The sequence below is a fragment of the Ochotona curzoniae genome, unplaced genomic scaffold (genome assembly GCF_017591425.1).
Source record: "Ochotona curzoniae isolate NIBS_2020 unplaced genomic scaffold, NIBS_Ocur_1.0 contig_883, whole genome shotgun sequence".
NCBI lineage: Eukaryota > Metazoa > Chordata > Mammalia > Lagomorpha > Ochotonidae > Ochotona > Ochotona curzoniae.
The window spans coordinates 68,742,420-68,757,813 of record NW_024466599.1 but is presented as its reverse complement, the minus strand read 5'-3'; the positions used below and the strand labels follow the sequence as shown (position 1 = coordinate 68,757,813).

General features: G+C 42.1%; 1 protein-coding gene across 1 annotated transcript in view; it reads left to right on the top strand.

Annotated features, from left to right (window-relative positions):
* Window positions 1-15,394, top strand: part of TMEM131 (transmembrane protein 131) — a 157,640-nt gene that overhangs the window by 98,609 nt on the left and 43,637 nt on the right. The window contains exons 9-12 of the mRNA XM_040993760.1: window positions 1,349-1,499; window positions 1,595-1,651; window positions 2,485-2,546; window positions 14,917-15,025. Of these exons, the coding sequence (XP_040849694.1) occupies window positions 1,349-1,499; window positions 1,595-1,651; window positions 2,485-2,546; window positions 14,917-15,025 (379 nt within the window). The remainder of the gene's footprint in view (window positions 1-1,348; window positions 1,500-1,594; window positions 1,652-2,484; window positions 2,547-14,916; window positions 15,026-15,394) is intronic.

The following is a 15,394-nucleotide window of genomic DNA, read 5'->3' as shown; positions in this document are numbered from 1 at the left end:
ACGGAACCTCTTTGCTGACCAGTCTTGACCAGAGAAGAGATATGGATGTAAACATTTACAAATTTGTTGGTCACTGATGTGATTAATTCTCTAAATACAGAATCACACTAGCAGGGATATGTGATGGGCGGTTCTTTTGTATCCTTTCACCAAAATCTTACAAGCTTAAAATTATTTGGAAAGCCCTTGGGAGAAACTGTATATAAAATAGTCTTGAAATGATTAAATATAAGCTATTAAGTTGGCATTGTAATTCTTAATAGGATAACTTCAAGAATGTCGCTGTGAAATATAATTGGTATCTGATAGAGAAACGTGAGAGGATTCATGTTTTAAGTACTTAAAAACCGTGAAGACAGACAGCAGAAAGTAATTTTAATTCTCACGTTTTAATTCTCCCAGTGGCTGCAGTAATTCTTACTCCCACAAACCTAAGAATGAGGATTAAGTCACTGGCCTTGCTGTCTCGTCCCCAGACCTTCGCAGTGTACATGAGAAAGCCACAGGGAACAAGGTAGCCCCACACCCCAGAGGTGGAAAGTAGGCAGTCCACCCTGGGTCTTTGGAAGGGTCCAGTCATGTGTTTTCCCGCTTGTGACAGAGAGTGGGGCAAATGAATACCAGTAAGTTGTAGGAGTTCCTAAAACGTGCTAAAAGATCTGAGCAGAGAGCTTTCAGCCCTGTTATTCTAAAACCAGAAAAAGAATTTAGACTCTGAAAGAAGCTTTTCCACCCCCTAGTGAGTCTTCCTGCAAGAATGTGTGTGTGAATATTCTATCTTTACAGGACTGACAGTTGTTATCAAGAGTCTTCTCAAATGTGATTAGTAAACAGCTGGGACAAGGGGGGCTCTGTTTTGTTTTGACCAGTTTTAAATGAAAGGAAAGTAGAGTCTAAGTCCTGTGGGTTATCATGTGCCAAGGTCCGTATGGACTCCTGAAAAGTATGATTCTTTAATGGTGACATTTCTGTTTGAAGACTAAATTATACACCCAAGCACCATAAGCATGTGTTAAAAAAAAATGACTGTTGTTGTATATTAGTTCTACCTTTTTAAAAATTTTTTTTTTTAGTTTTACCTTTTAAAAGTGATTCTACAGCTGAAAATTTGGTTTCAGTTCATTCAATTTTTGTTCAATTTAAAGAAGCAAAGTTGTTATTTTAATATACTGTACAGTTGAAGCATGGTATTTTGTTAGTGGAATGTGTTTAATTGGCAATGTATTTTTTCTTAGTAGGTATATAAAATGATAATGCATGTCTTAGTTGATACATATAGCCCTATAAAATATGATGATTTTGCAGCATCACAAAAGCTCACTATAGCGTGATTTTTTTAACTTGTCAGGAAATTCCTCCTTATGAAACCAAGGGAGTGATGCGAGCCAGTTTTTCATCGAGAGAAGCTGATAATCACACAGCCTTTATAAGAATAAAGACCAATGCTTCAGACAGCACAGAGTTTATCATTCTTCCTGTTGAGGTTGAAGTTACAACAGGTTAGTGAAAAACAAAAGAAGTTGCAAGTTTGATTTGTTTCCAATGCATCTTGCTGCAGCAACGTGAAAAGTAATTGTTTATTCTTTTCCCCAAGCTCCTGGAATATATTCCTCCACGGAAATGTTGGATTTTGGCACACTACGAACACAAGGTAAAATTGAGATGATATTTGCAGGTCTTCAGAAACAATTTCTGTGTTCATGGCTGTTGTACTTTGTAATGCAGCTTTGGAAGCTATTTCCTGATGGATTGTATGATCCTGTGGAAACCTCCTCTTGGAACCCATATATGTTTACAAGTTTATACCCCAGTCCTCTGTGGGGTAGCATTACTTACCCAGTGGGAAAGCAGTGTCAGGGATTAATTTAAGTCTTCCAGATGGAACACTGAGGCAGAAAGTAGTGTTCTGTGTTAATCCAGTTCCTCATGTATTCAGTTCTGCTGATCTCTCTTTTTAATAAGTAAAATAAAGGAAATCAAAGCATTTACTTCCAGATTTTTATTTAGGTATGCATTATTCATCTAATGACATAATAGGAAACATTTATTTCAGATGGTTTAGTGTTAAATGAAAAATAGCCAAATAAAAATCTTTATTAAGGAAAAAGTCATAGTACTTTTAATTTGAGGTTTATTTGGATGATTTATAATTAAAACTTGGTTATTCAGGGTTGTTGCATTTTTAAAGTTAGGTTTGCTCTTAATATATTTTATATTATGCATTAATTTATTTATTCAGAAAACCAGAATGGTACTATCTATTCACAGAATTATACTGTGAGGTTTGTGGATGAGAGGGTGTCTAGTGATTTAAGATAGGGGATAAAACAATGTGTGTATTAGTAAAGAGATTTCCTATTTAATATGTCATTTTATTAATGTGATTGACACTATATTTCACATTCTAGAATAGCTTTAGTTTGATAATTAACTTACTGTAAAGCATACCTTTTTAAGAAATATTTCTTCCCTCTGTTTTAACAGATCTACCAAAAGTTTTAAATCTTCATTTATTAAATTCAGGAACAAAAGATGTACCAATAACAGTAAGTCTTAACCTTTTTTTCCCCGAATTTATCTATATTTTGTTTTACAGCATATAACAAAATGAAAAAAAAAAAAATAGGACCCTTACGCTAAAAGAATCTTGTTTTATAGCGACCATGTGTCTCTTTCCTTTCAAATGACCTCGTGTCTGACATAGCATTTCTTGTAATGCTGGTTAGTTGTTTACTTGGTTCTTCTTTTTTTGCCTAGCTTCTTATACATACCTCTATTTTAAGAAATGTTTTGTAGAAAAATACAATCAGTATTGACTAATTTGAAGAATGTAAATGGGGAAAATGTAGTGTTTGGTTCATTTATGACATGGAGTTAAGTAAGGGCATGTTTTCTTCCTTTTGTATTAAGTTTTAGGATTCACTGTGGCGGAGTGCTTTTGCTCGTTCTGTTGAGTCAGGCAGGACTTCTGGAGTTCTTCAAGGTATTTAGGTTGTATCTTAAATGCAGTAGGTAGTTATCATAAGAATGTAAGCAAGAAAGTGTTGTCCTTTCATGTACGTGTTGTGGGAAGCCACGCCCAGCAGAGGCCCAAGGGCAGCTAGCAGAGTAGATAGTTAAAGCTGTGGCAGGGGTCCCCTGCAAAGGCAACTTGGCATAGACTTCTCAACTTACCCAGCTCGAGTCGTCTCACCTATAGGGAAACTAAATCTTTTTTTTTTCTTTTTTTTTTTTTATTGTTATTAACATTGTATTATGTGATACAGTTTTATAGGCCCTGGGGATTCCCCCCACCCCTCCCATACCCCTCCCCCCATAGTGGATTCCTCCACCTTGCTGCATAACCACAGTTCAAGTTCAGTTGAGAGGTCTTTCGTGTGTGAATGTTTTCTGCTTGATGCAAGGTTTCAAGATTGGTATCTTTTTAGGAAGTTTCATACCTGCTTCCATTTAAAATGTTTAGGATGGGCCTAGACAGGGCTGAATGCTAGAGATTTTTAGAATTCCCCATTTGGGGAAATTAGTCTGCTGTCCAAATGCTTTATTCTTTTAAAATACAGGATTGCTAAAGCAAGTAAATCCAAATATAAGTTTCTCACCTGTTTAACAGAAAGATACCTTTTTCAGGCATCCCAATATTCTCTGTAAATTAAGTTTGAGAAAACTTTCCTGGAGAATCAAGATGACAGAATAGGGTAAGAACATGTTTAAGCAGATGGAGAAACATTAGCCAGTGTGAAGCAGAGAAAGCACTTTCCAGGAAGAAGGAGAGGACAGAACGACAGCAGAGGGGCACCTAGAGACTGTCAGAAACGGGAAAGCAGCAGACACAATGGTGCAGTGACTGAAACCCCATTGGCATTTAGCAAGTGACGATCTGAACTGTATTGGCAGCCAGAACTACACTAGCAGCAAGGAAAAATAATACCGACTTTAACATCTTAGAGGTCAAAATATGTTCGTGTGGCCCCCAGACAAACAGCCAGTAGATTCTGGCAGAATCAGCACCACTAACACCCTAGCACTGTAGGATACCTGGTGCCTTTCTAATCCGGGGACCTGCTGGAACCGGAAGTGGGAGAGGTCATATAGACAGCAATGCAGCCTCAGCACAGTGTCACAGGAGGTGGAGAGTGGAGGGCCAGGAGCTGGAGCTACAAAGAACATGGTGGAAGTCTAACATAAGAACCCAGACCGGGAACTTGCTGGAGGGAGTGGCACAGTTGACTACAAAGAGCCGTGTACCAGCTGCAATAAGGAATATCAAACTGCAGGCCTGTGGGTGAGACAGCTTAGAAACCTGCCCCAAGGAGAAGAATCTTGTACAGAAGTACAATGACCCACAGCAAAAGGGACAAAGGCAGAATGAATATTACTGAAGACCTCTGCAAAGGAGAAAAAGCTCAGCGCTAACTGAGGAATATATTGAGAAAATGAGGGATACAGAATCCAAAACACTTGTTACAAAGCTTCTTATCAACAGCAAGAAGCATGTAATGCAAGAGTTAAGAAATTTGAGGAATATGTCACACAGGAAATGAATCAAATGGAAGTTGATATGTCAGAAATGAAGAATACAGTGGAGCCAATTAAAAGTACAGTAGAGTTTCCATAATAGAGTGAAGGAAGCAGAAGAAAGAATCTCACAATTGGAAGATATTTACTGTCACCATGGGGAAACAGACATAGAGCTGGAAGCAGAGCTGATTCAAGCTAAAACAAAAATCTCAGGATGGGGCGTCTCATTCCCGGATCCCAGATGCCAGCCACCATGTGCACGTGGCGAGCTGTCCCCAGGCAACCAGTGCGTCATTTGGCACCAGGCTCTGCCTGCGGGCCACCCGGCTTGGGAGCTCTGGGATTTTTCTTCTTTGAATTGCTGCTTAGGTAGCTCCAGATTGAATGCACTGTGCTACTGGGATGTGAATCAATCCTGAAGATTCCCAGTGACAGTAATTCTTTCTCTGAAGAACTTGTAACTACTTAACAATGCTGAGCACCGAACACCATTTCATGCAAAAACTAAGGCTTGGGGCCTGTCCAGCAGGATATCCTATTACCTGACATAATGAGGGATCAGCATAGGGGTCACATTAGGCAGGGCCATGACATTAACTATCATTCAAGAACCATATCCGGGGGTAAATTCTGTGGGGGGTTGTGGGCTAAACCCTGTGGAAATTCTAGCCTCACTGGTTATCTCAAGAGTTGAGGTGGTGATGGACTAAGCTAGGTGTGAGCAAGGAGCCTGCCATCAATCACAGGTAAAGGAACCCACAACAGTTTGGACTGGTCAAAGCAGCAGCACCAAAATCTGCATCCTGAATAGGGTGTGGGGTGGGCCGACTGCAACATTCACCAGCTCATACAGGGCTAAATGGAAGGCCAGACTGCACCGGGCACTGGCCCAAAACCCAATGGCATGTATGAGAACTGGGTCTGGGAGTGGATCAGGTAGAAGAACTTGGGGAACTCTTCTGGCGAGTCATAGCTCCTGCTGGTGAACATGTGGTCCAAATTGGGGGTCAGACAAGCTGGGAAAAGTAAGTCCAATAGCTGGCTAATGTGTGGATTGATAATGGAACAGGATATACTGGGCAGGACTGAGCAAACCTTAGCCTACAAGCGAAACTAGAAACCAGGAGGGAGCACAGGTCATGCCGAGATAGGCTCTTGCACCTACTGGTCTGCATGAGTCAGGGCCACTAAGCCACAGTGTCTAAGGCAGAGGTCAGGACAGGTGAGGGACTGAGCCAAATGAGTCACTGGCATGCAAGTGATCTATGGCTGGGAACAGGCCAGGTTGGGGAGCTAAGGGGACAACCCTAACTGGGTTGAGGTTCCCACCAAGGGGCGCGTGGACTGGGAATGGGGGCTGCGTTCTGATCAGGAAACAGTTGTAGTCTCCAGTGGCACAAGTATGAACTGGGACTGGATGCATCAGGCTGGGCCAGACCCTGACACCATCTGGTGTCCTGAAAGACCAGGTTAGATGTGGGACGCACTAGGCTAGGTCTCAACCCCTACTGAACAATGTGTGAGCCATATATGGGTATGGACGAGCTGTGTCTGGGCTGAAACATCCAACAGCAAGAACCAGATTGGGTTGAAGGCCAGTCAGGAAAAGCCACTGTTCCTGCTAGGACAGGAGGTAAACTGAGTAGGGCTGGCTCATGGACTCCCTGGTATGTGCAAAATCTGGCACTGGGAAAAGTTCTGATGGAGGAGCCTGGACAACTCCTCTGGCAGGACACAGACCCTGCGGGTAAGCGCAAGAAGCATGATAGGAAACAGCCCAGAACAGGCCATGGAAAGTTTCCCACTGACATACATTTGGCATGGATCGGGGGCAGACCAGGCTGAATCAGTTCACGTCATCCACTGGCAAATCCCAGCACCAGAACAGAGTGTGGGTCAGGCCAGGTTCAGTTGCAACAAAAAACCAGTGCACAATACGGAATGCTAAGGTGAGGTTGCTTGTACCAGATGAGACTGCAATGCCCATCCAGCACACGTGAGAACCAGGAAGGGAGGAGGTAGAGCAGGTAGGGGGAGTGTGAGGGGGTTCCCTTGCTGGACGGCTACTCCTGCAGGAGAGCGTGGGCTGGGATGGGGGCACACCAGACTAAGCAGGGCTACAACACCTATGTGCCTCATGTGGACTAGATCAGGGAAAAGCCAGGCTGGAAGGATTATTCCCACTGGTGCAGCAAAATTAGAGTGGGTACGGGATGTTTGGGCTTAGCTGCAGCATCCGCTGGCAGAAGCTGGCACTGGGGGCTAAATCTGTCAAGTCAAACCACAGAACCACCTGGAGAGTGCATATTCTGGGAGTGAGAGAGACCTGGGAGGGAAATAGTGGGCTCCTCCCTCTTGGTTTACCACTACCATGGGAGGGCACAAAAACTAGGACAGGGGCTAGGGTGCCTAGACAGAGAGGCACTCAACAACATCTGTGAGGGCTTGATTGTTGAGCTGGTTACATGGATCTAAGCTTTAATACCCATCAACATGTATGAGAGCCAGTTGGGATGTGGGACAGACTGGACTAGTCGGCTACACATATTGGCAAACCAGGGTAGGGGGCGGGCCTGGTGGGGGTTATTGTGGGTCGCTCTGACTAGGCTGTAGCCCCTACTGGTTTATGTGAGGGTCGAATATGTGCTGGGCAGAACCCAGCTGGACTGCAACACCCATTGGTTCCAGTGGAAGTCGGGAGTGAAAACAGAACCAACCTAGCAATTGCAACCACCAACTGATCAGGGCGTTGGACTGTGCTGGACCATGTACTTGCTAGTACATACAACAGTCTGGTCTGGGAACACCTGAGACAAAGTTTATTTTGGGATCTTCCCACTCAAACTGCTGGACTCAGAACCCTAACCAAGAAAAGACAGAACAAGTCAATCAACCACCTCAGCTATATGTTGGCAGCGAAATACTGGGCAAATGGAGACTATGATGGATTATGTGAATCAGTGGATTTTTCAACGACCTCATCATGTTTGGAGTGGCGAGACTGGCAGCAATTCATAACTGGTGAACAGTTAAAACCACTTGAGCAAGTATCTCAGAGCATGCGCCATATCCAGGACCTGCAGTGGGTTGGAATCTGGGTGGGACTTCTCCCTCAATATCCCTCTTTACCTCAGATACATGAAGGAAACAATATGGAAATAATGGTCTAACCCTCTTTCCTATAGCTCTTGAACCTTTTTACCCTAATTAACTATGTACAGATTGCCAAAAATAAAATTAAAAAATGGAAAAAAAAAGTAATGAAAGATACCATGAGAAGACCAAATATAAGAGTTATGGGAAGCCCTAGCATGGTGGCCTAGCAACTGATGTCCTCGCTTTGAATGCTCCGGAATCCCATATCGGTGCCAGCTCTAATCCCGGCAGTGTCACTTCCCATCCAGCTCCCTGCCTATGGCCTGGGAACGTAGTTGAGGACGGCCCAAAGCCTTAGGACTCTGCATCCACATGGGAGACTGGAAGAAATTCCTTGCTCCTGGCTTCAGATCAGCGCAGCACCAGCTATTGCAGTCACTTGGGGAGTGAATCACAGGACAGGTGATCTTCCTCTGTCTCTCCTCCTCTATGTATATCTGACTTTGCACTAAAAATAAATAAATCTTAGATAAAATAATAAGGGGAAATTTCCCTAATTTGGAGAAAGATTTGGGATATAGCATCCAGGAAGGGCACAGAACTCCCAACAGGCTTAACCAAAAGCAAGCCTCACCATAACACATAAGAATCAAGCTTTCTTCAATCTAACATAGGGAAAAGAGTCTTAAGTGTGCTCCTGAAAAAAATCAGCTGACATGCAAAGGAATGCCAGTTAAACTCACAGGAGACCCCTCACAGGAAGCTCTATAGACAAGAAGAGAAAGGAGTCACATATTCCAGATTTTTTTTTCAAGATTTTTTTTTTATTATTTTTATTACAAAGTCAGATATACAGAGAGGAGGCGAGACAGAGAGGAAGATCTTCCATCTGATGATTCACTCCCCAAGTGACCGCAGTGGCAGGTGCTGCATCGATCCAAAGCTGGGAACCAGGAACCTCTTCCAGGTCTTCCACATGGGTGCAGTGTTCCACAGCTTTGGGCAGTCCTCGACTGCTTTCCCAGGCCACAGGCATGGAGCTGGATGGGAAGTGGAGCTGCCCGGATTAGAACTGACACCTATATGGGATCCCGGTGCTCAAGGAGAGGACTTTAGCCGCTGCCATGCTGCCGGGCCCCTAGTATTCCAGATTCTACATGCAAAAAATTTTCGGCCCAGATTGATGTACGCAGCAAAGCTTTCCTTTGTCTTTTAAATTGAAATAAAATTCTTCCATAGTAAAGGAAAGTTAAAAGAATATGCCTCTTTGAAACCTGTCCTGCAAAGAATGATTAAACATGTTCTCTTACAGAGAAACGGAATAGCACCCACCAAAACCAAAGGCAAATGTGAAGAACATCCCAGTATAATAACAACAGAAGACTAAATCAATGAACAACCCATTGCTAAAATGATTGGACCAAACTACTACCCATTCGTATTAATCCTGAATGTAAATGGATTAAACTCTTGAATCAGTGTCACAGACTAGTAGACGGTATTAAAAAAATCAAACCCATCTAATTGTTGCCTATGAGAGATACATCTCACCAACAAAGATCAGCGGAAGCTGTATCATGGATTTTAATTTTTTTTTTCAGTTCTGTCTCTTCAAAACAGTTTCTTATTAAATTCTTCACTGACTCATAGATCACAAGCAGCATCATTTTCTTCAAGAAGGTTCTTGATTTTCTTGTTCATTTTTCAGCAACACATTAGTCATTCAGTGGCATGCTATTTAACTTCATGTCATTTTTAATTCCTTTTTTCTTCCTGTTGGTTTTTTTTTAAGGCTTTTCATTTAAGAGGATGCATAGTAACTGCTATAGAGGCTATCATATCCACATATGAGGATACAATGCAATATGCATCTCTACTTCCAGATCAAAGATGGACTCCCAATGGAAGTGTCAACTATATTTTGACACAAGAATGCTGGACTCTCTGCCATTGTCCACGCCCATATGATGACATATGACTGTTTATGAAGAACTATACTGTAGTAATGATATAGGGGAACTTAATGAGGAAGGGAAAGGGAATTGTGGAAAAGGTTAGGGAAATCCCAAGGCCTATGGAATTGTATCATAAAATGATGATGGTAATTATAATAAGTGCTGTTATAAAAAATAAATGAAACAAGAAAATGAAAACTATTTCCTAAACATTTATAAAACACTAATGTGTAAATGATCAAATAAGTTTGCCTGAGAAGTCGCAGAGGGATTTTTGTTTTGTTTTAGTTTGTTTTTTTTAAAGATTTATTTATTTATTTATATTGCAAAGTCAGATATACAGAGAGGAGGAGAGACAGAAAGGAACATCGCCCGTCCACTGATTCACTCCCTAAGTGACCGCAAAAGCTGGTGCTGCGTCAATCCGAAGCCAGGAACCAGGAGCCTCTTCCAAGTCTCCCACGCGGATGCAGGGTCCCGAAGCTTTGGGTCATCCTCTACTGCTTTCCCAGGCCACAAACAAGGAGCTAGCTGTGAAGTGGAGCTGCCGGGATTAGAACTGGCACCGATATGGGATCCTGGCATGTTCAAGGCGAGGACTTTAGCCACTAGGCCACGCCGCCAGGCCCCATAGGGATGTTTTTGTGAGGTTTCCCTACTCGTTTTGAATAAAGATCAGATTTTTCCTAGTCATTTTGCCAGTATCAGCTTGAAAAACGCTTTCATCAGTTAGTGTATTACTTAAAAATATGTAGTTGTTAGATACTGAAAAGTTTTTTGTCTTTTTTACTCAAAAGCCTTTTCATGTAGTTTCACAATTTCCTTGCCTCCTCGGGGTCACTTTAGGGTTACCAGCGTTCACTGGGTCTCAGTGCTGTGAGAAACAGCTGGAGATGTATTTAGAATGTATCCGAGCTGGGAATCATGCCATATTTTTCTGTTTCATGATTATCTTTGAGTAATCAGTGACTAATACTAAAACAGGTTGTTAGTATAAATATGTTTATTGCAAGGTAATGATTATGTGTTTTATTTGTTAAGCCAGCAGAATGAGCCAACTACTTAAATATTTTGTTTCCTTGGAAAATGGGTGTTAACTGATGTAGGTTTTTTTTTTTTTTTAATTCTAGTTTCTTATTTTTTAGTTTCATTATAATTTTATTTATTCGAGAGGCAGGAAGACAGAGATAGACAGTTATCTTCTTTCATTGGCTGGTTCACTCCCCATGTCCTCCAAATAGCCACAGCCAGGAGCTCAGAGCACTTTGTCTCCCACATGGGTGGCAAAGGCCCCTGCCTCCAAGGACTCACAGCTAAGCACTCTGTAACGCAAGACCCATTCTCCGGTTTGCTTGTAATAATATGTAGTAATTCAGACCACTTGCATTGTACATGAGTTGTCAGTTAAGTGTATTTAACTCAGCTACTAGTGTAATGTTGTAAGGTAATAGTGAATATAAATTTTTCCTGTAGTAAGGAAGTGTTCATGTCTTTCATATAGCAAAACATGTTTTCATCAAGTATTCTACTTACAAGTGACTACCTTTTAACAGATCCCTTAGCTTAGCTATGTCTGGCATGGTGCTGTGCAGGCTGGTCACCCTGAAGAAGTGCTACAGTGGTTCCTGATGAGCCACCACTTCTGGTATTTGAGCATGTTGGGAACTTGTGGAACTCCGAATTCGGGACCGTATTGGTGAAAATCCTCTGTAAACTGCAAGATTTCTTAAGATTGTCTCTTTAGGGCCTGGTGCCATGGTGTAGTCGTTAAAGTCCTCGCCTTGCATGCGCCCGGGATCCCACGTGGGCGCCGGTTCTAATCCCAGCAGCCCCGCTTCCCTTCCAGCTCCCTGCTTGTGGCCTGGGAAAGCAGTCGAGGACAGCCCAAAGCTCTGGGACCCTGCACCCGCGTGGGAGACCTGGAAGAAGTTCTTAGATTCCTGGCTTTGGATCGGCATAGCATCGGCCGTTGCGCTCACTTGGGGAGTGAATCATCGGACGGAAGATCTTCCTCTCTGTTTCTCCTCCCTGTATTTCCGCCTTTCCAATTAAAAGAAAAGATTATATCTTTAACAAATTGTGACTTTAAGGTGAAAGTGACTAGTTTGAAAACCTAGCAACATCATAAATTGAATCACAATACTATATAGTTAGATCGGATCTCAGAAAGCATCTAACTCATTCTACTAAAAGATTTTTTTAAACAGGTGGGGAACATCAGCCCACATATAAAGTTTGGCAGTTTATTTAACTGACAATTATGGTTAAATAGTCATAAATTTCCCCTGGATTGTCACACAACCTCTGTACAGCTTTCCTTTTCTGTGGAAAAAGGATTAGAATGTCAGTAAAGTATAGTCAAACTTGGTCCAATTTGTAGTTTATCTTAAAGGTCAAGTTGCTTTGTTTTGTTGTTAATGATCCACATAATACACATGATCATTTGTCCATCCAAGAACAGAGAGATTTGTATTCTCTGTGATTGCTAATGACTGCATTTATTGATAAATAAAGCTTATAGTATAAACACCATTCACCACCCAGCCCCAGTTAGTCAAAAAGAAATGGGTGGGACGCACACGCTGCCACAGTGGGTGAAGGTGCTGGTTTTGGTGTCCTCATCCCATATTGGAGCACTGGTTTGAATTGCAGATACTCTGTTCCCCATCTCGTTTCCTGCTAATGTGCTTGGGAATGTCCTGGAAGATGACCAAAATACTTTGTTCTCCACCACCCATGTGGAGGACCAGGATAGAATTCTTAGCTTCTGGCTTCAGCCAGCCTAGATGTCACTATTGCAGCCATATGGCAAGCTAACCAAAGAGAGCTCAGTCTTTCTCAGTCTCCACCTCTCTCTATCACTGCCTTTCAAATAAGTAAATCTTTAAAAAAAATTTTATATAGGACTTATCAAAAAAGAAAAACGAAAGATAAAAGAGTTAAAATGCAAAGACAGCCTAAGGCCAAGAACAAAGGCTAGTAAGTTTTCCTGCACAGCAAATTACAGAGCCATCCTCAGGTCAGCATTATGGGTCCTGTCACTTGCTAACAGCCTGCTAGCTCAGGACTAACCCAGAATGGTGGGAAGCTGCTCCGTCACTGTGCGTAAGTATGCTGTGAACACAGACAATACAACTGAAAGGAAAGTTCTCTCTTTTTCATGCCTGGGGTGCTTTTTGTGCCTTTAGAGATTACTGTCTTGTTCGGTGTAGGCCAATTTTTCTCCTTTACAAATGAGTTGAAGGAGTGGACAGGGAACTGGGGGGTATAACCTTATTCTGTGTTGGATCTGACTGCACCCGTTGACAAGCAGCTCTTTTCTAAGGAATAAGACAGGGTGTATGATAAGTCTACAGAAATTCAGTGGATACCTCCAGGGGGAGTTATGATTCAGCAATTATACAGGAAAGTTTTGGATAAACATTTTTTGTACAGTACAGCCATTTTGTGAATGCATTTTTCTACAGTTGGACATCACATGAAAGCCTGTACTGAATCAGTTCTAGCTACTGAAGCACCACACAGTGTCAGCAGGTTCCTTATCTTCAGTAACAGGAAAAAGCTGGGAATGCTTAAAGTCTTCTCCTGTTCAAAGTGTTCTGTCAGTGAGGATAATCCATTAGGGCTGGACCTTAAATGTGAATTGGATCAGCTTTTACTGTTCTGGGCTGTTTAAGATTCAACTGTTTTAATAGAAAAATCTGACTCATTAAGTCCAAAGCATCCTGTCTTCTTTCAAGCTACGCATCCCCCCGTTTGCCTGACTGCTGAACCCCATAGCTAGAAAGAGAGCCCTGCCCCCTTACCAACAGCACACTCTACCATCACAGCCATATCCCAGCAAGCAAGAGAAGATGCCATTGGAAACAGAATCTGCAGAACTCCTGACCCTAGGGTCCAACTCAGATTCATAGGCATTCTTCATTCCTCACCTTCAGATAGTCTGCATATTACATTTTGGATTGTGGATTTTGTTAAGTGGAACCATAACATAGGTTGCCTTCTCTCATAATTGAATTAAGTTTTCATTTAGAAAATAAATTTTTTTCATAGTTTATATGCTTGTACTCAGTGTGTTAAACTTTTTTTTTTAAAGATTTATTTTTATTATTTTTTTATTGGAAAGGCAGATATACAGAGAGGAGAGACAGAGAGGAAGATCTTCTGTCTGATGATTCACTCCCTAAGTGAGCGCAATGGCCGATGCTATGCCAGTCCGAAGCCAGGAGCCTCTTCCGGGTCTCCCATGTGGGTGCAGGGTCCCAAAGCTTTGGGCCGTCCTCGACTGCTTTCCCAGGCCACAGGCAGGGAGCTGGAAGGGAAGCGGGGCTGCCGGGATAGAACTGGCGCCCATATGGGATCCTGGGCGTGCAAGGCGAGGACCTTAACCACTTGCGACACCACGCCGGGCCCTAAACTTGTTTTATGATATATTTTTTTAAATGTTTAACATTGATATTATTGATGCAGTTATTTGAAAGGTAGAGTTGCAGGGAGGACAAAAGACACAAAGAGATCTCATTCATTGCTTCACTTGACAAATGACTTCAGTGGCTAGGCTAAGCCAGGCCAAACCCAGAAGCTCCTTCTGCCTCTCCTAGATTTGGCAGGCCCAGCTACTTTGGCAATGGCCTCTCCTTTCCCAGGCACATAAGCAGGGAGCTTGCTTACAAATAGAGAAGCCAGGACGTGAACCAGTGCCCATAAGAGGCTGGCATCGCAGATGGTAGGTTTTTAACCCTCTCCGTCACAATGCTGGCCAGTTTTTAGTTTCTTTTTTTTTAAGATGTATTATTTATTCATTCACTTATTTATTTATTAAGATTTTATTTCTTTTCATTGTAAAGTCAGAGATACAGAGAGGAAATAATTTCCATCTACTGATTCACTCTCCAAGTAGCCACAGTGGCTAGAGCTGAGCCAATCCGAAGCCAAGAGCCAAGAGCTTTTTCCAAGTTTCCCACGTCGGTGCAGGGTCCCAAGGCCTTAGGCCATCCTCAACGGCTTTCCCAGGCCACAGGCAGGGAGCTAGATGGGAAGCGGGGCTGCAGGATTAGAACTGGCACGCATACAGGATCCTGGTGTGTGCAAAGCTAGGACCATAGCCACTAGGCTACCACAGCAACCCCATAGTTTTAGTTTCTTAAAGTTGCTAATCTGTTGAAAGTTCCCCCTCTATTATCACTTTACATCACATTCTGTGGAAGTTAAGTTTTACCAGTTTGGCCTTCTCCATTTAAAAGGACCATGTAAGATGCACTTGCCAAGTTTTGCTTGAGCTTTACTTTCCTGCTAAACCATTAGACCAAAATAATGCCAATTATGTGTATGTTTTTCTTCTATGCAGAGTGTTCGACCTACACCACAAAATGATGCTATAACCGTATACTTTAAACCGATTACGTTAAAAGCTTCTGAAAGTAAATACACCAAAGTTGCCAGCATTAGTTTTGATGGTAAGTATTTGCCTTTCTCCTTTGTGATACAGGTGCGTTACTGTAGTAAACATGGAAGCATTTGTGTTGGCATCATGATTTAGGAAATCAGGCTTCTTTATAATAAGGTTCGCATTCTTGCTTAGGTGGGGTTTTGTTTTTTTTTTTTTTTCGTCATTCTAGGCTGTTATTTGATACATTAAAATATAGTTTCATAAATCTAAACTGATATAAGTTCAGAGTATCTGCAGTCTGAGGTAATCCTTTCATAGCTGCATCTGTTGCAGTTTGTTTTAATTATGAAGTCAATGATTTATTAAAATGTGTTCATTTTAGTTAAATTCAGAAATGCTAAGAGAGTGGAGGGGAAGGAGAGAGAAAGAGATGTTT